General features: G+C 44.4%; 1 protein-coding gene across 1 annotated transcript in view; it reads left to right on the top strand.

The window, feature by feature from the left end:
- LOC107386020 (beta-galactosidase-1-like protein 2) overlaps window positions 1–22214 on the top strand; it is a 46184-nt gene extending 23970 nt beyond the window's left edge. The window contains exons 6-20 of the mRNA XM_015960176.3: window positions 549–657; window positions 734–826; window positions 913–994; window positions 1064–1128; window positions 1206–1290; window positions 8383–8520; window positions 8684–8764; window positions 8836–8948; window positions 9027–9173; window positions 12556–12627; window positions 12714–12792; window positions 12857–12944; window positions 16183–16294; window positions 16983–17099; window positions 21574–22214. Of these exons, the coding sequence (XP_015815662.2) occupies window positions 549–657; window positions 734–826; window positions 913–994; window positions 1064–1128; window positions 1206–1290; window positions 8383–8520; window positions 8684–8764; window positions 8836–8948; window positions 9027–9173; window positions 12556–12627; window positions 12714–12792; window positions 12857–12944; window positions 16183–16294; window positions 16983–17099; window positions 21574–21660 (1468 nt within the window). The 3' untranslated portion in view covers window positions 21661–22214. The remainder of the gene's footprint in view (window positions 1–548; window positions 658–733; window positions 827–912; window positions 995–1063; window positions 1129–1205; window positions 1291–8382; window positions 8521–8683; window positions 8765–8835; window positions 8949–9026; window positions 9174–12555; window positions 12628–12713; window positions 12793–12856; window positions 12945–16182; window positions 16295–16982; window positions 17100–21573) is intronic.
- The last annotated feature ends 444 nt before the right edge of the window (window positions 22215–22658 follow it).

The following is a 22658-nucleotide window of genomic DNA, read 5'->3' as shown; positions in this document are numbered from 1 at the left end:
CAGGGTTCTCAAAGACGATTATGTCTTTCTGGACCAACGCTCAGACCAGACCCTGGCAGAAAGCGAAATGATCATTGCTAAAGGACACATTTTTGTCGTCAGCTTTGTACACCAGTGTCAGTGTTTCTGGCCCTGATTCATGGACCTGACAATAACTATGCAGTCAAACATAACCAGCTGGTTGTACATCACAGTTTTGAGCTAGTCTGAGCAGTTGTCAAACCAGATTAGAAGGTTCTAGAATTATTGTTTAAACGGTGATCCACAAACTTCTAAACTAAACGGAAAGTCAAAAGGAAGGTGCTGCAGGTGAGATCTTCCACAAACCCAACCAGACTCACCTGGTTTGGCCTGACTCTGACAGAGCTAACCAGACAGCATCATGGAGACGTAACAGCACTGCAGTATGATCAGACTGCTGTAATGTTGCAGATTCGGTCCTGAAAACAACACAGAAGGACTTCATCTGACCCACCAAAGGACGGTCTGGTCTGGGTGTCTCAGACTCACCGTGGCTTGTTGATGGAAGTCTTTCTGTTCCCTTGCAGCTGGCTCCTCAGGGACAGCAGAATGAGACTGAGGACAACTTACCCAGGATTTACTCAGGCTGTCAACACTTACTTCAACAAACTTATACCCAAAGTGGTTCCGCTGCAGGTCAGATGAAAACTAGTCACACTTGGCTTCGGGTTGTTTAGATACTCGCCCTGGTACCAGAATCCTCTAATTTTAGTTCAAGAATGGAGGTCCGATCATTGCTGTTCAGGTGGAAAATGAGTATGGATCCTTCGCTAAGGACCAGGGCTACATGCTGTTTATCAAAGAGGTAAAAGTCTTCTATAATTTCATGACTAGCCCACTGCAGTCCAGTCTGATGACTTCCACCTCCCTCTTTGTGTTCTGTGTTAAAAGGCTTTAATGTCCAGAGGGATCAGCGAGCTACTGATTACATCAGACTTCCACAGCACGCTGAAGTTCGGGGGAGTCGACGGAGGTACGAAACACAAAATACTGTAAAACACGTGCAGACATAGAGTTTAACCTGCGGTGAATGGCCTTGTAGCCATCAGGTCAGTGAAGCTGCAGAAGCTGAATCAGAGAGACGTCCAGGAGCTGACCGCTCTCCAGGTCTGTGGCTTAAACCTCAAACGCTGTGTCTGAAAACATATCAACTGTGTCACACTCTTTCTTGGATTGGTTTCTAGCCTAACAGCCCCTCCTTGGTGATGGAGTACTGGCCCGGTGGGTTTGATGTGTGGGGTGACCTCCACCATGTCCTGCCTCCTGAGGGTAAGCAGCACCCACTGCTAATCTCTATTTCCTGCTACAAAAGGTCACATTGAAGCACTTTACAGCTTTCCACGTGAAAAGAAACCTTGTCTCACGAAAGAGGGCTTAATATTTTCACTCAGCCTCCTTGTAGTTAGAAGATGTGATCAGGCATCTCCACCTTTTTCTTTGTTGAAAGTGAAAGCTAAATTTCAGTTTGTAGGTGCTGCCAAACGTCCAGGGTTAACAGTCAGCAGTCACAGTGTTGTTTATGTAACAACCAAACCATAAATTCATGCATAATTACGAGACAATCAAATGATAAAATTGGAAATATGTATTTTAGGAATATATTTACTTTTACCAAGAGAAAATATTCCAGGGCGGGGCTGAAAACAACCACTGTGGGAAAGGTTGTTTGTTTCTGCTGCAGCCTGTGGGCTACATTTCGATGTGTAGTTTGATCCTGTGATGGACAGGTGACCTGTACAGGTGAAGCCCGCTGTCTCATGGCCAACAATGGAAATGCAAATGTGAAAACCAATCTGCATGCAGCTTTTGCATGACTTGCTTTAGCACCTGCAAAACAAGTCATTATTCAAAACATGCAGGTTTTCAATATTGAGATAATTGAATTAAGGTTTACTTTTATATACTTGTAAAAGTTATGCATGAACAGTTACTACTACATCTAAATGAACATTTTCCAGTCTGGTTTTATACACTGGCATAGCACTGAAACTGCTCATGTACCCATGGTAAATAGCATCTTTATGGCTTTGGATTCAGGGTTTCATGTGGCATTGGTACTTCTTGATCTATCTACAGCCTTTGATATGATGATTTATTGGTCCCAAAATCGACTTACCTATTGAGTAACTAATGATAAATGAATCAGGATTTAATGATTACGTAATGATTACCTAAGCTTCACAACCAACTCATGGTGGATTTATTAGCTATTGATTCCTGAAATGAAGAAAAACGTACATGGAAACAGTGGTCCCTTGCCCAGACGTGGGTCACCGGGCACCCCCTGGAGCCAGGGCTGGAGTTGGGGCACGTTGGTGGCCAGGCTTTTACTCATGGAGCCCGACCGGGCAGAGCCCAAAGAAGAGACGTGGGTCCCCCTTTCCATGAACTCACAACTCGTGGGAGGGGCCAAAGAGGTCAGGTGCATTGTGTGTCAGGTGGTAGCCGAAGGCAGGGACTTAGGTGGTATGATCCTTGGCTACAAAAGCTAGCTCTTGGTACATGGAATGTCACCTCTCTGGTGGGGAAAAAGCCTGAGATGGTGGTTGAGGTTGAGAGGCTACAGCTAGATAGAGTTGGACTCACCTCAGCGCATGGCTCTGGCTCTGGAACCAGTTTCCTCGTGAGAGGTTGGACTTTCTACCACTCTGAAGTTTCTCCCACTGAAAGATGTCGAGCAGGGGTGGGCAGACTTGTTGCCCCCATCTTGGTGCCTGTGCGTTGGGGGTTACCCCGGATGCGGGCAGTGCAGGTGTTGTCTGCCCTACATCAGCTGATGCCACCACACAACCCTCTGTGTCTAAGTGCAGTTATAAATTGGAAGTGGGCACCGGCACTCGGGGTGAGGCTGAAAGATCCCCCTGCCGAATGCCGTTGGGTGTGCTCACTCCCAAGGTCCTAAGCGTGTGTTTGTGTGGAATGTTGGAGGGAGTGTTTAATATGCAAGTAAAATTGGGGGGCAGACTGCCACAGGGTTTTGGAAATGGGATCCATACCCACACCCCTTTACTTCTCCACCCCTCACCGTACTATGTGCATGTTTGTGTGATGATGTGAGGGAGCAGTAGGAGGAAAATGTCTTGGGACAGGGAGGAATGGCTGGGGGCCTAAGCCCTCTGGGGAGCCAGCTCCCCGCTGGCCCCAATTGGTACCCCCATTCCCAAAATACCACCCAGGGCATGGAGACCCCAGCCCATCTTGCCAGGGCCCAAAACAGCAGCATCGCAGAGCCCCACGGAGTCAGAGACCACCAACCCAGCCCCACCCTAGCAGAACATCTACTCCCATCCCTGCATTTGTCCAACTTCCAGAATATTTAAGACATAGGGGCGACGGTGGCACAGGAGTTAAGTGCTCGCCCCGTAATCGGAAGGTTGCAGGTTCGAGCCCCGCTCAGTCTGTCGCTGTCGTTGTGTCCTTAGGCAAGACAATTAACCCACGCTGCCTGCTGGTGGTGGTCGGAGGGACCGGTGGCGCCAGTGCTCGGCAGCCTCGCCTCTGTCAGTGCGCCCCAGGGCAGCTGTGGCTACATCGTAGCTCATCCCCACCAGTGTGTGAATGTGTGTGTGAATGGGTGAATGACTGATTGTGTTGTAAAGCGCCTTGGGGGTTCCAGGACTCTAGAAGGCGCTATATCAAATACAGGCCATTTACCATTTACCATAAGACATCTAGGTAAGGCTGGGTCCTCCCCCTGCAGGACATCCCCCTCCCCTATGATGGAACAGAATTGTTACCATTATTTCAGAGGATGCAGCATTGTTTCCACAGCAGATGTAGAAAATCACTGGATCAGCATTTCTCTCTTCATAAAGGAGCTTCTTTCAGACATTAGGAGAGGTGTTCTTGTGGTAGCAGTCTCTCCTCCTTGCTGGTCTGTTTGCTGGGTCTTTTTGGTTTATTTAAACATGGTAACTTGAGCTTAATGTTGGTAAATCTACTGTTAGCATTTTTTCTAACAGCTTCTTGTGTTTGGATAAGCTGGTATGTTTTGGTTTAGAGTTTAGAGTTGATCTTTGTGTGGTGTAGATCTCCCTTTTGTTAAAATTTAGAGTGCTGTGGGTCTTTGGTGTAGTTTAAAATATGGCCTTGAGTTTGGTTTAACCACCCAGTTTAGCGTTTATACCTTTTGAGATCCTTATTTTGGTCTAGAACCCAGTAATCTTTGCCCAGTAGGACATCTTTTGTTATCTGATTATTGAAAACTCTTGTTATTTGTACTTTTGTTTTGATTCCTCATTAGTTTTCCCGGTATTAGTTTTGTTTGTTAGTATTCCCAACCTGTGGGTGGAAAGATTTAAGTTATTCTTGTAAAAAACCTGTTCATCATTTTAACTTTAAAACTTGTGTTACTGTCCCCTCCTTTTTGCACACGAGCCAAACTCCCCAGGAAGCCTCTTAACACCACACGCATGTGAGTGACCAAAACAAAGCAGCTAGGAGAAACAAACTGTCTCGAACCACCTCTCAGGCAACTTGCACTCCCAAGCTCTACATGTCACCAAAACACAGCCCACTGCATCACAATAAATGCAGTGTTAAACAAAGTGGAAGGCCTGTAACGATTATTCTCTTACAGTTCCAGTTAATTACAATTTTTTGGGTATTTATTTAAGATTTTTCCGGTTTTTGTTAATCGCGCAACAGAAAAATAATCATTAAATTTATTGTCTAATTAGTCATTAGAATAGTTAACTATTTGATAAAATAATCGCCCGAATAATCATTTACTCCCAGCATTAACAACTACAGAGATAATTCTGGATAACCTAGCCTTTTAGATGGAGGCATGGTGGAGGCAGGGCAAGGGAGAGCGTCTTGACCGACTCTCTCTACTCCCCCACTTGTCCAGATCTGAGCTAACATCAGATTTTAACCATAGGCCCTATCAAATAAAAATGTTTTAAGCCTAGTCTTAAAAGTAGACAAGGTGTCTGCCTCACGGACTAAAGCTGGAAGTTGGTTCCACAAGAGAGGAGCCTGATAACTAAAAGATCTGCCTCCCTTCCTATTTTTAGGTATTCTGGGAACCACCAGTAAACCTGCAGTCTGAGAGCAAAGTGCTCAGTTAGGAACATATGGAACAGTCAAGTCACTGATGAATGATGGAGCTTGATTATTAAGAGCTTGTGGAGTCTGTTCTCCAGGCATTTGTTTTATCCAGGCTCGATTATTGCAGTGCTTTATATGTTGGGCTAAGTCAGGCAGCACTTAGATTTCTACAGTTGATTCAGCACTCTGTAACCAAATTTCTGACAGGGACGAAAAAGTTGGCACACATCACTCATGCTGGCCTCATTTCAATGGCTCCCTGTAGGTTTTCAGGCAGTTTAAAGTTCTGTGCTATGTTTTTCGGTCTGTTTATGGTGGTGCTCCACACTACTTGGCAGCACTAATAATAAGGCATACCTCATCATGAACCCTTTGCTAGGCTGACCTGGAGCTACTGACTGTCCCACAGATTAGGTACAGGTCTAGAGGAGATTGGTGCCTTCTCTCTGGAATGAGCTTCCACTTGATATTAAACTGTCACCATCACTGCAGATTTTTAAGAATTGTTTGAAGACTCATTTAATCATTTTGCTTTTATGTGACTTGATTTTATACTTTTATGCTGCTTTTACACTTCGTATGTTGCTTTTAGCTCCTTTTTATTGCTCTTCATGTTTTTAGTGTATTTTATGTTCAGCGCCTTGGGCTCCAGTGGAAGGTGCTATATAAATAAAGATTTATTGAATAAGCTTTATATGTGAGAAGGAGGATCTTAAAATCTATTCAGGATTTAACAGGCAGGCAATGTAGGGAAGCTAAGACAGGAGAGATATGATCTCTCTTTCTAATTCTCATCAGAACTCTAGCTGCAGCATTTTGGACAAGCTGAATACTTTTAACTACATTCTGTGGACTTCCTGAGAGTAATGAATTACAGTAATCCAGTCTTGATGTAATAAATGCATGAACTAGTTTTTCAGCATCACTCCTGGAAAGGATGCTTCTAATCTTAGCAATGTTCCAAAGGTGGAAAAAGGAAATCCTACAAACCTGTTTAACGTGGGATTTAAATGACATGTCCTGGTCAAAGAGAACACCAACGTTCCTTATTTTGTTCTCGGAGATTAATGCAATGCCATTCAGGTCAGGTGATTGACTAAGCAATATCGTTTTCTGAATTTCAGGTCCAAAGATGAGAACTTCAGTCTTGTCTTGATTCAAAAGCAAAAAGTTTAGAGTCATCCACTTTTTTATGTTTTCAAGACAAGCCTGTAATCTACCTAACCGATTAGGTTCATCAGGGTTAAAGGATAGATATAACTGAGTATCGTCAGCATAACAGTGGGAGTTTATCCCATGATATCTAATGATTTTACCAATTGGAAGCATATATATACAGGTCCTTCTAAAAAAATTTGCATATTGTCATAAAGTTCATTATTGTCTGTAATGTACTGATAAACATTAGACTTTCATATATATTAGATTCATTACACACAACTGAAGTAGTTCAAGCCTTTTATTGTTTCTAGTATTGATGATTTTGGCATAAAGCTCATGAAAACCCAAAATTCCTATCTAAAAAAATTAGCACATTTTATCCGACCAATAAAACAAAAGTGTTTTTAATACAAAAAAAAGTCAACCGTCAAATAATTGTTCACTTATGCACTCAATACTTGGTCGGGAATCCTTTTGCAGAAATTACTGCTTCAATGCGGCGTGGCATGGAGGCAATCAGCCTGTGGCACTGCTGAGGTGTTATAGAGGCCCAGGATGCTTCGATAGCGGCCTTAAGCTCATCCAGAGTGTTATGTTTATGTTTATGTTTATTCATTTCGCAGACACTTTTAACCAAAGCGACGTACAAGTTTTTTTTTCTGTTGGGTCTTGCATCTCTCAACTTTCTCTTCACAATATTCCACAGATTCTCTATGGGGTTCAGGTCAGGAGAGTTGGCAGGCCAGTTGAGCACAGTAATACCATGGTCAGTAAACCATTCACCAGTGGTGTTGGAACTGTGAGCAGGTGCCAGATCATGCTGGAAAATGAAATCCTCATCTCCATAAAGCTTTTCAGCAGATGGAAGCATGAAGTGCTCCAAAATCTCCTGATAGCTAACTGCATTGACCCTGCCCTTGATAAAACACAGTGGACCAACACCAGCAGCTGACATGGCACCCCAGACCATCACTGACTGTGGGTACTTGACACTGGACTTCAGGCATTTTGGCATTTCCCTCTGCCCCGTCTTCCTCCAGACTCTGACACCTTGATTTCCGAATGACATGCACAATTTGCTTTCATTCGAAAAAAGTACTTTGGACCACTGAGCAACAGTCCAGTGCTGCTTCTCTGTAGCCCAGGTCAGGCGCTTCTGCCGTTGTTTCTGGTTCAAATGTGGCTTGACCTGGGGAATGTGGCACCTGTAGCCCATTTCCCGCACACGCCTGTTCACGGTGGCTCTGGATGTTTCTACTCCAGACTCAGTCCACTGCTTCTGCAGGTCCTCCAAGTTCTGGAATCGGTCCTTCTCCACAATCTTCCTCAGGGTCCAGTCACCTCTTCTCGTTGTGCAGTGTTTTCTGCCACACTTTTTCATTCCCACAGACTTCCCACTGAGGTGCCTTGATACAGCACTCTGGGAACAGCCTATTCGTTCAGAAATTTCTTTTTGTGTCTTACCTTCTTGCCTGAGGGTGTCAATGATGGCCTTCTGGACAGCAGTCAGGTCGGCAGTCTTACCCATGATTGCGGTTTTGAGTAATGAACCAGGCTGGGAGTTTTTAAAAGCCTCAGGAATCTTTTGCATGTGTTTAGAGTTAATTAGTTGATTCAGATGATTAGGTCAATAGCTCGTTTAGAGAACCTTTTCATGATATGCTAATTTTTTGAGATAGGAATTTTGGGTTTTCATGAGCTGTATGCCAGAATCATCAATATTAGAAACAATAAAAGGCTTGAACTACTTCAGTTGAGTGAAATGAATCTAATATATATGAAAGTCTAATGTTTATCAGTACATTACAGACAACAATGAACTTCATCACAACATGCTAAGTTTTTGAGAAGGACCTGTAGTAAAAATTCTGCTTTCCCCAGGATCCGTTGATTACTTCTTTCCTATTCCTTTTTCTCCTTTCTCTTTCCTCACGTTTTAATCACACTTTTTAACTTTTCCAAATGTTATGATATTTAGTAATTATTTTTACAATCATTTATATTTTTATTTTTTTCAATGTTTGTTCTTGTGAAGCACCTTGTGATTTTTATCTTGAGAGGCGCTACATACAAGACTTTTTCTTCTCGTATAGAGTCAAAGCATATAGCTGTACTCAGTCAGAAACTGAAAAGGAACCTTTTTTGCAGACATGGTGTCCACCATGAGGGAAATCCTGAGGCGAGGGATGTCTGTGAACATGTACATGTTCCATGGAGGATCCAGTTTTGGCTTCTTGAGTGGAGCACTGGCCGATCCATCCTACAGAGCCCTGGTCCCCAGCTATGGTTGGTTCCCCTGTAATGTTCCCCTGTAATGTTCACCACAAACAAAGCAGCAGTGGCCTCCATACAAATGTCATGAAGCACTGTCTGAACCAGGAAGATGTTGTTGTTTACAGATGGCACCAGCAGGAGGCAGTCACTGCTGTTGTTTTCTCCTGTTTTTCAGATTATGATGCTCCTTTATCTGAAGCTGGGGAGTACACTCCAAAGTACCATCTACTGAGAGATTTACTGTCTCGATACAGCAGTAAGTTCTACATCAGCATACAGACTCATGAAATTCACGCTTAGAACAACCTTAATGGGACCTCTGTGCAGTGGAAGGAGACAGTCTCCCAGATCCACCAGCCTTGCATTACAGAGAGACCTATGAGCCTGCTATCATGTACCAACACCTGCCATTATGGGATGCTTTGAGCTTCGCCGAGGGAGTCAGTTTTCATTATTTTTAATTGTAACTGACAAAATAGTTTCCTTTTCCAGTCAAACTAATGATCATTTATCTGCAGCCTTTTAAATCACCAAAGCCTTTAAACATGGAGAATCTGCCAGCCAACAATGGGAATGGCCAGTCCTACGGCTACACTCTGTATGACACCAGCATCAGCAGTGGAGGGGTGCTGAAATCATGTGACCACGTCCGAGATCGAGCCCTGGTGAGTCTGTCACAGATCATGACAGTTTATATTCTAAGCCAGTTTCCATGAGATCATGTTTAATAAATCAGACAAGAATATTATCACCTGTGTGTTGGATCGTCCCTCAGACGCATCTCCACTCCACTTTGTGTATGACCCTGCCTCACTACAAGCAGGCACCTGCTAGGTAGTCCTATAGAGCGGGTGATAACAACTAATTTTTATCAGAATATTGAAAGGAAAATTGTAATATTTATGGTAAAATGGCAAAACGTAGCCATGACAACAAATCTTTATTTTAATTTATTGATTTTTATTTAACCTTAATTTAACCAGATGAGTCGATTGAGAACTCAGTCTCATTCACGACGATCTGGAACGTAAATTGTGCTGGTTGTTGAAAATGATAAGTAATGAGCGAATATATGATGGTGTTCTGCCGATGATTGTTTTGTATATGAACTGATACCAACGTAACATCCTGCAGGAATGGAGTGATGGCCAGTTAACGAGTGAGTGCAGATCCCAATGATGAGTAGTGATAGGGGCACCAGTGACCAAATGGGTTGCTGAGTTATAAATGACATCGAGTTTATGAAGGAGTTTATTGGAAACAGTCCTATAAATGATGTCACCGTAATCTAAGATGGAAGGATTGTCGTTTTGACCAAGGTTTGCTTTGCAGAATGAGTAAAGGATGACCTGTTGTTACAGAAACCCAATTCTTGACTTGACTTTAAAAAGTAATGAATTCATGTGAATGTCAGATGAAAGTGAGCTGTCAAGCAGATACCCAGATACTTATAGGAACTGACAAGCTGTAGTTCTGTACCATCCAGGGTAACAACACTAGGGTGGTGAGCTGATTGCGATAAGTTACAGTAGAAGATCATGAACTTTGTTTTACTTGTGTTTAAATGAAGATGAAGGTTGGAGAAGGCATGTTGAAGACAACTGAAGTTGTGCTGTAAGGAGGACAAAGCTGTGTTCAAGGAAGAACTGCATGAATATAAAATGGTGTCGTCCACGTACAAATATATCTGAGAACTGTCAACAGCATAAACAATGTTATTAATATAGATTCTGAATAGGGTTGGGCCCAGTACCGACCCTTGAGGAACACCCACAGATAGAGGTAGAGGAGCAGATTGGTAACCCTCTGTTCTCACTGTTTGTGTACGACCTGAGATATAACTTCCGAACCATGCCACGGATGTCTGAGAAAGTCCTGTATGCATGAGCCTGCTAAGTAAGATGTTATGGTCTACAGAGTCAAAGGTTTTAGCCAAGTCAACAAACACAGCCGTCGTCGTCGTCGTCTTCCTCCGCTTATCCGGGTCCGGGTCGCGGGGGCAGCATCCCAACTAGGGAGCTCCAGGCCGTCCTCTCCCCGGCCTTGTCCACCAGCTCCTCCGGCAGGACCCCAAGGCGTTCCCGGACCAGATTGGAGATGTAACCTCTCCAACGTGTCCTGGGTCGACCCGGGGGCCTTCTGCCGGCAGGACATGCCCGAAACACCTCCCCGGGGAGGCGTCCAGGAGGCATCCTGACCAGATGCCCAAACCACCTCAACTGGCTCCTTTCGATCCGGAGGAGCAGCGGTTTTACTCCGAGTCCCTCCCGAATGTCCGAGCTCCTCATCATATCTCTAAGGCTGAGCCCGGCCACCCTACGGAGGAAACTCATTTCGGCCGCTTGTATCCGCGATCTCGTTCTTTCGGTCATTACCCAAAGCTCATGACCATAGGTGAGGATTGGGACGTAGATCGACCGGTAAATTGAGAGCCTGGCTTTCTGGCTCAGCTCCCTCTTCCCCATGACAGATCGGCTCAGCGTCCGCATCACTGCAGACGCCGAACCAATCCGCCTGTCGATCTCCCGATCCCTCCTACCCTCACTCGTGAACAAGACCCCGAGATACTTAAACTCCTCCACTTGAGGTAGGACCTCTCCCCCGACAAACACAGCCACAAAAACAAAACAGGAATTGGTTGCAGAGAGAGAATCAATGCATATAGATGAGTTGAGGTCAGAGACCCCAGAGATGAGTGAAGCTGTTACAAAGGTATGACCAGACTTGATAAAGTGATTATTGAATCTGAAGGATTGCCAGTCGCAGATATTCTTGGATGTCTGTCTTAGGTCAACCAGCAATTCATCCCCATACCCACACATTTTTCTCCTCCTGCTCCTTCACATAATCACACAAACCTACACATAGGACCATGGATGTAATTTTTTGGGGGGACAGGGGGTACATGTCCCCCCCACTTTTTCCAAAGTCAAGTTTTGACCCCTGTAATTTTTACCATCCAAAAACAATATTATGCTATATTAAACTGACACTGGTTGAGCTCTAGGAGCAAGCGGAAAACAACCGTTTGTGTTGAAGCCAGTTTCCCATCAGAGCATACTGTCAAGATCCCCCCCCCCCCCCCACTTCTAAAGTGAAAATTACGTCCTTGCATAGGACTAGGGTTGTGCATCGAGCATCGATTGGAACCGGGACCAACTGTTAGTTTTTCCCGGAATCGTTCAAAGTTTTTAATTTTGATTCCGAGAATGCCGACCGGAAGAGGAATCTGCGGCTGATGTCCGTGCAAAATAAACGTAATCTGCAAATTTTGATCAGAGCTGATCACACCAGCTGATCACACCAGCCCCCCCCCCCCCCCCCCCCCACCCCCCGATATAAACAAACATGTCTGCCAAACTCCGGCAGCGTAGAGGAAACTTGTTGAGAGACGTCAACATGGTGGGCAGGGGAGCCTGCTCATCATCACCCCAGCAGAAAGGGGCTAACTCTGGGAACCGGTGATGGTTGTACGCTTTGTGCAGCAACCTCCCCTAATTATCAGTAGACTAATGGTGAAAAACTTCAATGAGCAGGCCTTTCTACATGTTATAGCAAAAGAATAACATAGAATTTTCCTCATTTCTTCTGTCGAGGATGCTTGGTCATATTTCAAATACTCCTTTATCTTGATTTCAGAGAGACGTGCTCCTTTAAAAAAGTCAGAGTTAGAAATCATTTCAGTCCCTGGATCAACACTAAACTGTCAGAACTGATTCGTCTAAAACATTAGAACCAGAAGACTCCAAAGTGCTTTAAACTACAGTGTGTCATTCACACCCTGGTGCCGATGAGCAACGATGAGCCCTGGGGTGCGCCGACATAGGCGAGGGTGCTAAGCACTGGTGTCACTGGTCCCTCCGACCACCACTAGCAGGCAAGGTGGGTTAAGTGTCATGCCCAAGGACACAACAGCAGCATTCTTCGCCAGGAGCCGGGATCGACCCTACAGCCCTTTGATTACTGGACAACCTGCTCTACCTCCTGAGCCGCTGCTGCCCAACGGTGAATTAGTTTCAGACTAAAAGTTGGTGTTTGTTGCTCCAGGTTTTTGTAGACAGACGCTACATTGGCCTTCTGAAGCGTCAGAACCAGGAGCTGGCTGTTCCTGATGGAGAGGTACGAGGTCACGCCTATCTCTAATTGATGGACACTAATGTTTAAATCTGATTAAAAGAAAACATCAAAATGTTTGATCCCTGCAGGGTCAGCGGACCCTGAGTCTGTTGGTGGAAAACTGTGGGCGTGTCCACAGAGGAAGGCACCTGGACAAACAGCAGAAAGGTGAGGAGATCTCAGGAGCAGGTGGCTGATCGTCATGAGCGGATTCTCATTTGTGCTCCTGCAGGTTTAGTGGGCGATGTTTTACTGAACGACATCCCTCTAAGAGACTTCACCATATACAGCCTGGATATGAAGCCTAGCTTCATCGATAGGTTTGTAACCATCATTAAACCTAAAGGCCCAGATACGTACATAACACAAAACCTTTCTACGTTCATTCTGTGTTTTTATCAGAATTGATTTTTTTGTGGTTCTTTGTCTAACACAGAGTAAGAGGAGCTTGCTTTTACCTTTGCTGACATGTTTTGGTGTCCCCTGCTACCTTTGTCAGAGCCATTGCTGATGTTGGTGGGACCGAAATCCCCGTCTGCTACCCGTGCCTTCTCCATTAATCACCCAGTCCTATGACTGGTCCAGCGTGTATACCCCTACATCCCTGTTCATGGTCCATGTCTCCTTACCTTTGAATTTCATGATCCGTGTGTTGCCCCAGTCTAATATGTGATTTTCTCTGCGTCTGTTGTGGCTGATTTCTCTTATGGTCACTACTGGTTTTGGATCAGTTTGAGAAGAATCATAAAAACAGGAGAAAACTGAGCCAAAACCAGCAACAGACCTTCCGACATTAAAGGTATAACAGAAAAGATAATAACAGTGATGAAAAAACATAACATAGTTTTGGCTTTTGATCAATGGCCAAGCTTTTATTGTTTTTTTATGTTTTTATTGTGACTTTTTTTTTTACTCTAGTATGTTACTTTTAAATTTTTAGGTTATCTCTTTTATCTCATATGATCTTTATCTTGTCTTTATCTTGGGGTTTTTCTTTTTTATTACTACTGTACAGCACTTTGATCAGCTGTCATGCTGTTTTTAAATGTGCTTTATTAATAAACTTGGTATGGTATGGTAACACAAACACACCGACAAAAGATTAATCCGATTAGATCAGTTAGACCAAGACTTCTACACCAGAAAGACAAGATATCATCTAATCAAGAGTGTTGAGTCATATATGAAATACCATACCACATTTATTTATGAAGCACTTTAACATGGCATTACAGCCAATCAAAGCACTACACATAATTACACACAGAGCATAAAATACTCACATAAAAACAACGGTCAACCAAACAAGCTGGAACCATAAAAACAGACCACAGGTTTAAAATGAAAGAACCAAATTGAAAGCAGGGATGCCTTAAAACCCGAAGGCCAGGGGGAAGTAGCATGTTTTCAGCTGAGATTTAAAGACGCAAGCGAGGGCGGTTGTTTAACCTGAAGGAGTAGTGAGTTCTACAGTCTCAGGGCACAGATAGAAAAAGCCCGTTCCCCACGAGTCCTCAAACGTGCCTTAGGGACACGAGGAGGAGCTGATCTGCAGACCTGAGAGCACGAGAGGGCTGGTAGAACTAAAAGAGTTCGCTCAGATTTGGTGGAGTCTGACTGTTCAAAGATTTCTATCTAAGGAGCAGAATTTAGAGTTGGATTCTGAACTGAACGGGAAACCAGTGCAGCGACTTGAGAATGGGTGCGATGTGCTGTTGTCTGTCAGGTCCAGTCAGGAACCGTGCTGCTGAAGTCTGGACAGAGCAGCTTTACTGATGCCGTATAAACAGGAGTTGGAGTAGTCTGGCTGGGACGTGATGAAGGCGTGAATTACTGACTCTAGATGGCAGACACTCAGGGTGGGCTTTAATTTAGAAATTCACCTTAGGTGGTAGAAACAGGACTTAACTGTGCTGTTGACCTGAGCGACCATCTTCAGAACTGAGTCCATTTTTACTAGCCTGGCCTGCCAGACTCCTCCTCTGTTTAATTCTGCACAGAGAAAGGGTCTGGAAACTCTCCTATTCAAATGATCCCGCCCCCTGAGAATTCTAACCAAGCCATTCAGCGCTGAGCAGCATACGTCACACACAACGCCGAGTTTCTCGTCATAAGCATGGCGTATTGTATTATTGTGTATACCTTTTCTGCAGGTCTAGAAGCAGACTCATGTTCATCATTGATTGTTTATTTTTGTGGAACAATGACGATGGCGACCGTAGATCAAGGCAGGTCAAGGAAGCTCAATTTCACAGAAGCAGAAATTGAGGCACCTGTGGGTGAGGTGGAGAAATGAAAGGGAGTGCTTTTGCAAAACAAATAAGAGAAAATCCATGGAGTGGCACAGCGTTGCTGAAGCCGTCAATGCTGTGAGTTCTTCAGAGAGATCTGTGGCGGATATAAAAAAATGGTCCAATCAGGATTTGATCCCCAGACTCCCAGGTGACAGCCACGCACGCTAACCAGTCACCCAAACAGTGATCTCCCTGTTCAAGTAGCCAGGGCACATGATCAATCAGGTCACAGTGACAGGACACACACTGTCACAGACGCATGACATTCTGTCTCAATCTGTCCCCCCTGTTGATATTCTGCATTCCATATTCTGCGCTTCAGGCTGTGTGTGTGTGTGTGTGTGTGTGTACGTGCACGCGTGTGTGTGGGGGGGTCTTGTTCTGTGTGAAAACGAAGCAGTACAAGTGATAATGCTGCAGGATTTCATAATTTTATCCTTCCTATAAATGAGATCCCTGGATGTTATGATCGATCGTATCTGCTGATAGATCAAGAAGCACCAGAACCACATGGGACCCTGAATCCAAAGCCATAAAGATGTCATTAAACACATGCACATGAGCAGTTTCTTAATGCAATTACTTGATGGTCATTTAGATGTATTGGTAAACGTGCATGCACAACTTTTTCAAGTACCTTTGATAGAAATGGTAATTTTGAAATTCGTCGGAGATTGGAAAAAATTGTGGGATCAAGACCAAGTTTTTTCAAAATCAGCTAACAACAGCATGTTTAGAGGCCATGTAAACTCTAAAAGATACATAGGAGAAACTGGACACCAACTCAACACACTAAACATAGAACATAGAAAGGAGTGTGAGAAGGAAACAAGTCGAAGACACACGAGCAGCAATACAAGAGGTAGAAAGCACAATAAAGGAATCAGCTGTAAAAGTCCATTGCACAAGAGAAAATCAGATAATAGACTGGGACGGAACACAGATCATAATCACAGAGCAACAGAAGCACAGAAGACGGATTAAAGAAGGAATCGAGATGAGGAGACGTGGATCAAGGACCGTGAACAGAGACAAAGGAGTCTACACGCTGGACCACTCATGGGACTTGGTGATCAACAGAGAAGGTGCGGGCAGTAGAGGGCGATGTTGTCTGCCGCCCGCAGCAGTAACACATCGACATCGGCGATGGCTCTGACAAAGGTAGGAGGAGACACCGAAACATGTCAGCAAAGGTAAAAATAAGCTCCTCTTACTTTGTGTTAGACGAAAAACCACATATTTGTTACTATGTGGTTTGTTTCAGCCTTTATCAGGCACCCTGGAAAAGCCTCCCTGAGAATCCCACTTTTCCGGGATTCTTCATGGGAAGGCTGTTTGCATACGGGTACCCGAGTGACACGTTTGTGAAGCTGCCAGTAAGTAGCAAGGAAACACACACACATGCAAAAGTGGTGATTAAACTGATGTTGTCGTGTTGGGACTGAAACATTCTAACTACATCAACAGTTTATCATTCATCTAGATTTACTAAAGCTATGTCTTCTCATTTGAAATGTCTGAGGCCTGGTTCCCACAAACAGATTCAAAGTTGTCTGAAAATTTTCTAATCATGAAGGCCCACTCACGTGGTGATGAAAAGTCATAGATAAACCAGTCCTACAGTGGGAGGTGTATGGCAGCTTGCCCAAAACACTCCACACAAATCACTTACACACACAAACACTCTGATGAGCAACCTCTTGGGATCGGATGTGACCTTTGCGTAAACAATCATGGCAGAGGAGGGGCATGCAGCACACCTCTATCACCTCACTTTCTGATTGGCTACACGCCATATTCAACATGTTTGTTTGTCCCTAAAAATCTGGCAATCTAATAAGATTGTAAGACCGGATAAATGATCTGAGCAGTACTGAAGACCGAATTTTCATCACACACCACACATGGTAGGATTATCTGATAAGATTATCTTTAGAACCATTATGGTGATCGGGGAGGAGGGCCTTAAGGTTGTTAGATAGGAACATTTGGGTCAGAAAGTGGCACCATTGTCCTGCCGTGTGCTCCGGGCCTTAGGAGTGGCGTATTTTCTGACATTCACAGGGCTGGGAGAAAGGTGTTGTGTTCATAAACGGACTGAATCTGGGCCGGTACTGGTCCATCGGGCCCCAGCAGGCTCTCTACCTTCCTGGACCTTTCCTCAACAGTGGGATCAACCAGGTAAACCACAGAGGTCTGGAATACTTCACCTAACTACATATTTATGTATTTAGGCAGACAATAAAACATCACTTATGTCACTCTTACTGAACAGAAACCAAAGCAAAATGCAGAAATTCAATAAATCGTTTAAAAATGGCTATTGAACAAATAATGAACCATCTCTACCAGGTGGTGTTTGTAAGGAATGAAGGCTGTTCACTCAGCAAAAACAAGAACAGAGTTTGTTCTGGAACATTTCATTTTTCACAAGAAATTCTAGAGTAGAAGTCCAGATGAGTCCTCCTGTCCCAAAGAAGGTGCTGGTCCTCTCAGGTGGGACCAGCACCTTCTTTGGGACAGGAGGGGGCACCTTGTTAGTTAACCATGCTAGCTTAAACTCGTGTGCTAGCATCACAATATAGTACAGATTGCTATCATGTACCTGACAGTTAAAGTAGTATCGGTCAGTTAATGTAATATTAATACTAATGAGCGTCTGTCAGCGGCCTCATACTCGTTAATATCCGTTCACCTAACCTAGTTTAGCTTAGAGAGAGGGAGAGAGACGCCTGTCATCCAGTTCTGGAGCTCATGCGGGCTTCTGTGAGCTGGATCCGACCCTGACACCAGCGAGCCAGTCTAGCTGGTATTTTGAAAAGCTGCACACGATCCTTTCCTGGTGATGCAGGCGGTGGTTCTGACCTGGTTCTGACCCAGAAACCAGCTCCACTGGCCTGCTGAGCTGCGCGTCTCTTCTGATGGTCGGTTCTGATGGTGATCTGAGCTTCAGAAATCCACATTTAATTTTTTAAACCCCTCCACGGGTCTCCGGAGCCCAGCGTGGACCTCCCTGTCCAGGTACCGACCGAAGTGGGCTACAGAAGTCCATCTTTTCAGCTGCACGGAGATAGAGGCGTTGTTTCTCTTGTCTGGAAACCCGTGGACTCGATGTCCAGACAGGCTGGAGTTGGTACAGCCTTCACACACTAGTTTGTCAACATGAACATAATCCAACACTAGTAAACACACACGCTGACTGGATCACATGACCTCTTCACCCTAAAACTAACCACTCTCCTCACTGAGCTGAGGCAGCCTAGCTTCTAACTCCCTTTGGTTACGTCAGAGGTTCACATTTAGAAACAAGAGAAAGGAACTTTTTACTAGAAAACTCTGCTGTTATGTGTTTTAAAACCAAATATCTACAATAAGCTTTTCTAATTGTATTTTTGGACAACATTTTGTATGAATAAGAAAAAAAAATTCACCTGAAATTTGCTCAGACGAATGTTTGCAAGTCAGTGTCAGGATAATTGTCTCTGGTCCCTGGTTCCTTATAACAGGTCATATTCCTGCTTTTTAACCCAACAGCATCACTGTTTAGGCCCATCTAAATGTTTATGAGCATCTCTGCTGATTCTCTAGGGCAGAACCGGGTTATTTATATTAATTCTGTGAAAACGCACAATGCTGCAGTCTCTGGAAAAACACAATACTAAGATGGAGGTCTGATGACTCAGATAATAAATAAAACAAACACATTTCTTTATTTCTGTGTAAATATTTCTTTGTAGAATACTCTTTATCCTCCCTAAGAGTCCATTCTGTTAAGGGAAGAAAATCATATTTCTTTAGTGGAAATCTACAGAATGATGCACAGATCTGCATCAATAAATTATAAACTCTATTCTGTCTATGGGTACCTTTGACCTTTGAGTCGATACCATGTCCCCGTACCTACGAATTGATACCTGTACTTGACGGTACCAATTTTCGATACTTTTGTGTGTTATTTAAATCTATGTTTAATTAAATATATACATTGCTCACAAGAATTAAAGGAACACTTTTTTTATTGGGCCTGGCATGAAATCAGTTAAACCTGTCTGATGATTTCTTGGTTGATTAAGCAGCTGAGGGCATTGTTAATCACTTTCAGCTGTACTGGTGTTCATGGACTTAACAACAGGTGCACTAAAGTGGCAACAATTACAAAACCCTCAAAACAGGACTGGTTTAACATGTAGAGGTCATTTCAAGTTTCTCCCTCTTGATCTTTTTCGGCTGATTTTCCACTTGTGCTAGTTTTGGCTCTCTACTGGCAGTATGAGGCGATTCCTTAACCCTACAGAAGTTGCACATGTTGTCCAGCTTCTCCAGGATGGCACATCCACACGTGCTGCCGCAAGAAGGTTTAATGTGTCTCCCAGCACAATCTCCAGAACATGGAGGAGATTTCAGGAGACTGGCGATTATTTTTGGAGAGCTGGACAGGGCCGTAGAAGGTCCACAACCCATCAGCAGGACCGATACCTGCTCCTTTGTGCAAGGCGGAACAGGCTGAGCACTGCTCGTGCCCCACAGAATGACCACCAGAAGGCCACTGGTGTGAATGTCTCTACCCAAACAATCAGGAACAGACTTCATGAAGATGGCCTGAGGGCCAGACATCCTGTAGTAGGCCCTGTGCTCACTGCCCAGCACCATAGAGCTCGACTGGCATTTTCTCAAGAACACCAGAATTGGCAAGTCTGCCACTGGCGCCCTGTACTTTTTACAGATGAGAGCAGGTACACCTTGAGCACCTGTGATAGACGTGAAAGAGTCTGGAGAAGACCAGGAGAATGAAATGCTGCCTGCAACGTCGTTCAACATGACAGGTTTGGTGGTGGGTCAGTGATGGTCTGGGGAGGCATATCCATGGAGGGACGCACAGACCTCTACTGCCTAGGAAATGGTGCTCTGACTGCCATAAGGTATCGAGATGAAATCCTTGAACCCTTTGTCAGACCCTACGCTGATGCAGTAGGTCCTGGTTTTCTCCTAATGCACGACAACGCCCGGCCTCATGTGGCAAGAGTATGCAGGCAGTACCTGGAGGATGACGGAATTGAAACAATTGAATGTCCTTCACGATCCCCTGACTTAAACCCAATAGAACATCTGTGGGACATTATGTTTCAGTCCGTTAGGCGGCGCCAGGTTGCTCCTCAGACTGTACAAGAGCTCAGGGATGCCCTCACACAGATCTGGGAGGAAATGCCACAAGACACCATCCGTTGTCTCATTAGGAGCATGCCCCGACGTTGTCAAGCATGCACACAAGCTCGTGGGGGCCACACAAGATACTGAAAAGCTATTTGAGTTGCAGAAATTGTTTTTGAAATAATGGACTAGCCTGCAACATCTTCATTTCACTCCGATGTTAGGGTGTCTACACAATTGAGCCCTCTGTAGGCTGATAACTTTTATTTCCATTAGAATACTTGGCATCCATTTGTTCCTAAGACATTGCCCTGTCGTTAATTGTATAGATATCCAACTTCATAATGAGATATGTACCTAATGTGTTTCTTTAAAGTGTTCCTTTAATTTTTGTGAGCAGTGTATTATTTTCCCAATGTATAACCATAGTTGATAAATATCATGATAATAACTGTTTGTATTTTATCAACGTAGTGTTGTACACAGCTCTTCAACATGAAAACCTTTACAACAGTTTCTAAATGAGGCAAAAACAAACCCCGCTCCATGTACTCCTAATCCTCTTCTAATCCCTCTGGAATAACTGATGAGACCATGTTTTAGAAACTACAGATGAAACTAAAACAAACTTTGATACCATTTAACTGTGTGTATTTTAATATTGTGCTATTTCACAAACTAAACCAGCTCCATGTACTCCTCTTCCTCTCCTTTCCCCTCTGGACCAACTGTGTGATGGTGGTCCTTGTAGTTTATAAACTGTGTGATGCAGAGGCGGATTTAGCAATTTGGGGGCCCAAGGCGAATACTAAATTTTCGACAATTTTATTGTTTTACTAAACCTGAAGGAGCTGAGATTTTGTCCGATAGCCATAAAATAAATTATGTTGGTATGAAACTCCCTCCTGTAGCTCAGCATACACGTCTGACCTACACATGCATTTGTTGGAGAATACTGTGTAATATTTTGTAAAATTAAAAACAAATCTTTGTCAACTAAAACCTTTGAGATTTAGTCGACTGAAACTGATGACTAAAATGCATTTTCGTCATCAAGACTAAAACTAAGACGCCCGTCAAAAACAACACTGGCCAGAAGGCCACGCTCTCGATCTACGTTCCGACCCTCACCTATGGTCATGAGCTTCGGATAGTCAACGAAAGGATACGATCAAGCGGCTGAAATTTTTTTCTCCGCCGGGTGGCTGGGCTCTCCTTTAGAGACAGGGAGAAGCTTTGTCATCCGGGAGGGGCTCTGAATAGATCTGCTGCTCCTTTGTGTCGAGAGGAGCCAGTTGAGGTGGCTCGAGTGAACGAACAGAAAAAAACATCACCCTCCTCTCACCTGTTTGCAACAGGTGATAAAAACCTTCCTACAGCATCGTGCCAAAAAAACATGTCAGAGAAAATCTGAGGCAATTTGTTTTTATTCAGGAAGTTTGAGGGTAGAGGGTGAGACCAGAGGAGCCCCCAGCTGTGTGTGAATAACACTTCATCTCCTTTTCAGGTCCTAGTCTTTGAGGAGCAGGAGGGAGACTACAGGGTCCAGTTTGAAGACACGGCCGATCTGGGAATGGCAGCAGAGATCCAGTGACCTTCATCTCATCTTCTAAGGAGAACCCTGTTAAGAGTTTGTAGCTAGCGTGTTGTCTCTATGGTAACAGACTGAACTAAACCTGATCACTGGCAGTGTGTAGGCCCGTCCTCTCCCACCTGCTTTCCTTCCCACTGCCACCAACAGTGGCTACAGGAAGCCTTCACCCTCATTTAGGTTCCCGGTTATTACCGAACAGCTTTGAATGCTTGTGTGAAATAGGCTCATGTGCTTCACAGATGAAAGACCTAAACAGTGATGCAGAAGCTAAATGGTCCAATTAAACCCAGAATGCACTGCTGCTGCAGCCCCAGCTGAGCCCTGCAGAATATTCCAAGTTACCATGTTGTAAGCCATGCTGGGAAAAGACAACGGCTCCACATGCCTTTGAGTTGTACAAATCATCTCCATAAACAAATACACATGAAGGGTTTGACCTTCTGGGGAACCCTGTAGGCCATCCCTGAAGTACAAGCAGCTCAGTGCTGCTGCACCATTTCAGGAATACGGAGTGCTTCTGGACCACGAACTAATAAAGCTCTTCCCTCTCTTGACCGTGTGGTTGTTCTGTCTGTTGGCTGCAAGGATGTGAAACTTCTATTAGCGCTGGGTTCAGAGTGCTGCCTGACTGAGTGGACAGGTCCAGATCCCATCGGTGCCATCACTAAATGATGAATCGCCAAAAACAAGGACTCTTATTGCATTGTGCAGCTCTGAGCCCAACAGGCCCAGAACAAAAGAGCCCCATTAGGGTCTGTTGGACGAGCGAAGCTGCAGTTCCCCACCATTCCATCTCCTTCCGAAGCAGCTTCTGTGCTGCCGAACACGTGTGCCCAAAGGAGTTCTTCGGGTGGTTTGAGTCCAGCTAAGATCTCTGAAACAACGAGTTTCCATTTAAAGGGCTAAACAGCAACGGGAGATCTGAGAGAAGCAGACAGCCGAAGCAAGTGGAAGGTGACTCCCATCAGGAGTCGGACATGGTGGTGGTAGTGTGATGG

This window comes from Nothobranchius furzeri, chromosome 10 (genome assembly GCF_043380555.1).
Source record: "Nothobranchius furzeri strain GRZ-AD chromosome 10, NfurGRZ-RIMD1, whole genome shotgun sequence".
Lineage (NCBI taxonomy): Eukaryota > Metazoa > Chordata > Actinopteri > Cyprinodontiformes > Nothobranchiidae > Nothobranchius > Nothobranchius furzeri.
Note: the sequence above shows the minus strand (reverse complement) of the source record. Positions and strands in the feature narration are given on the sequence as shown.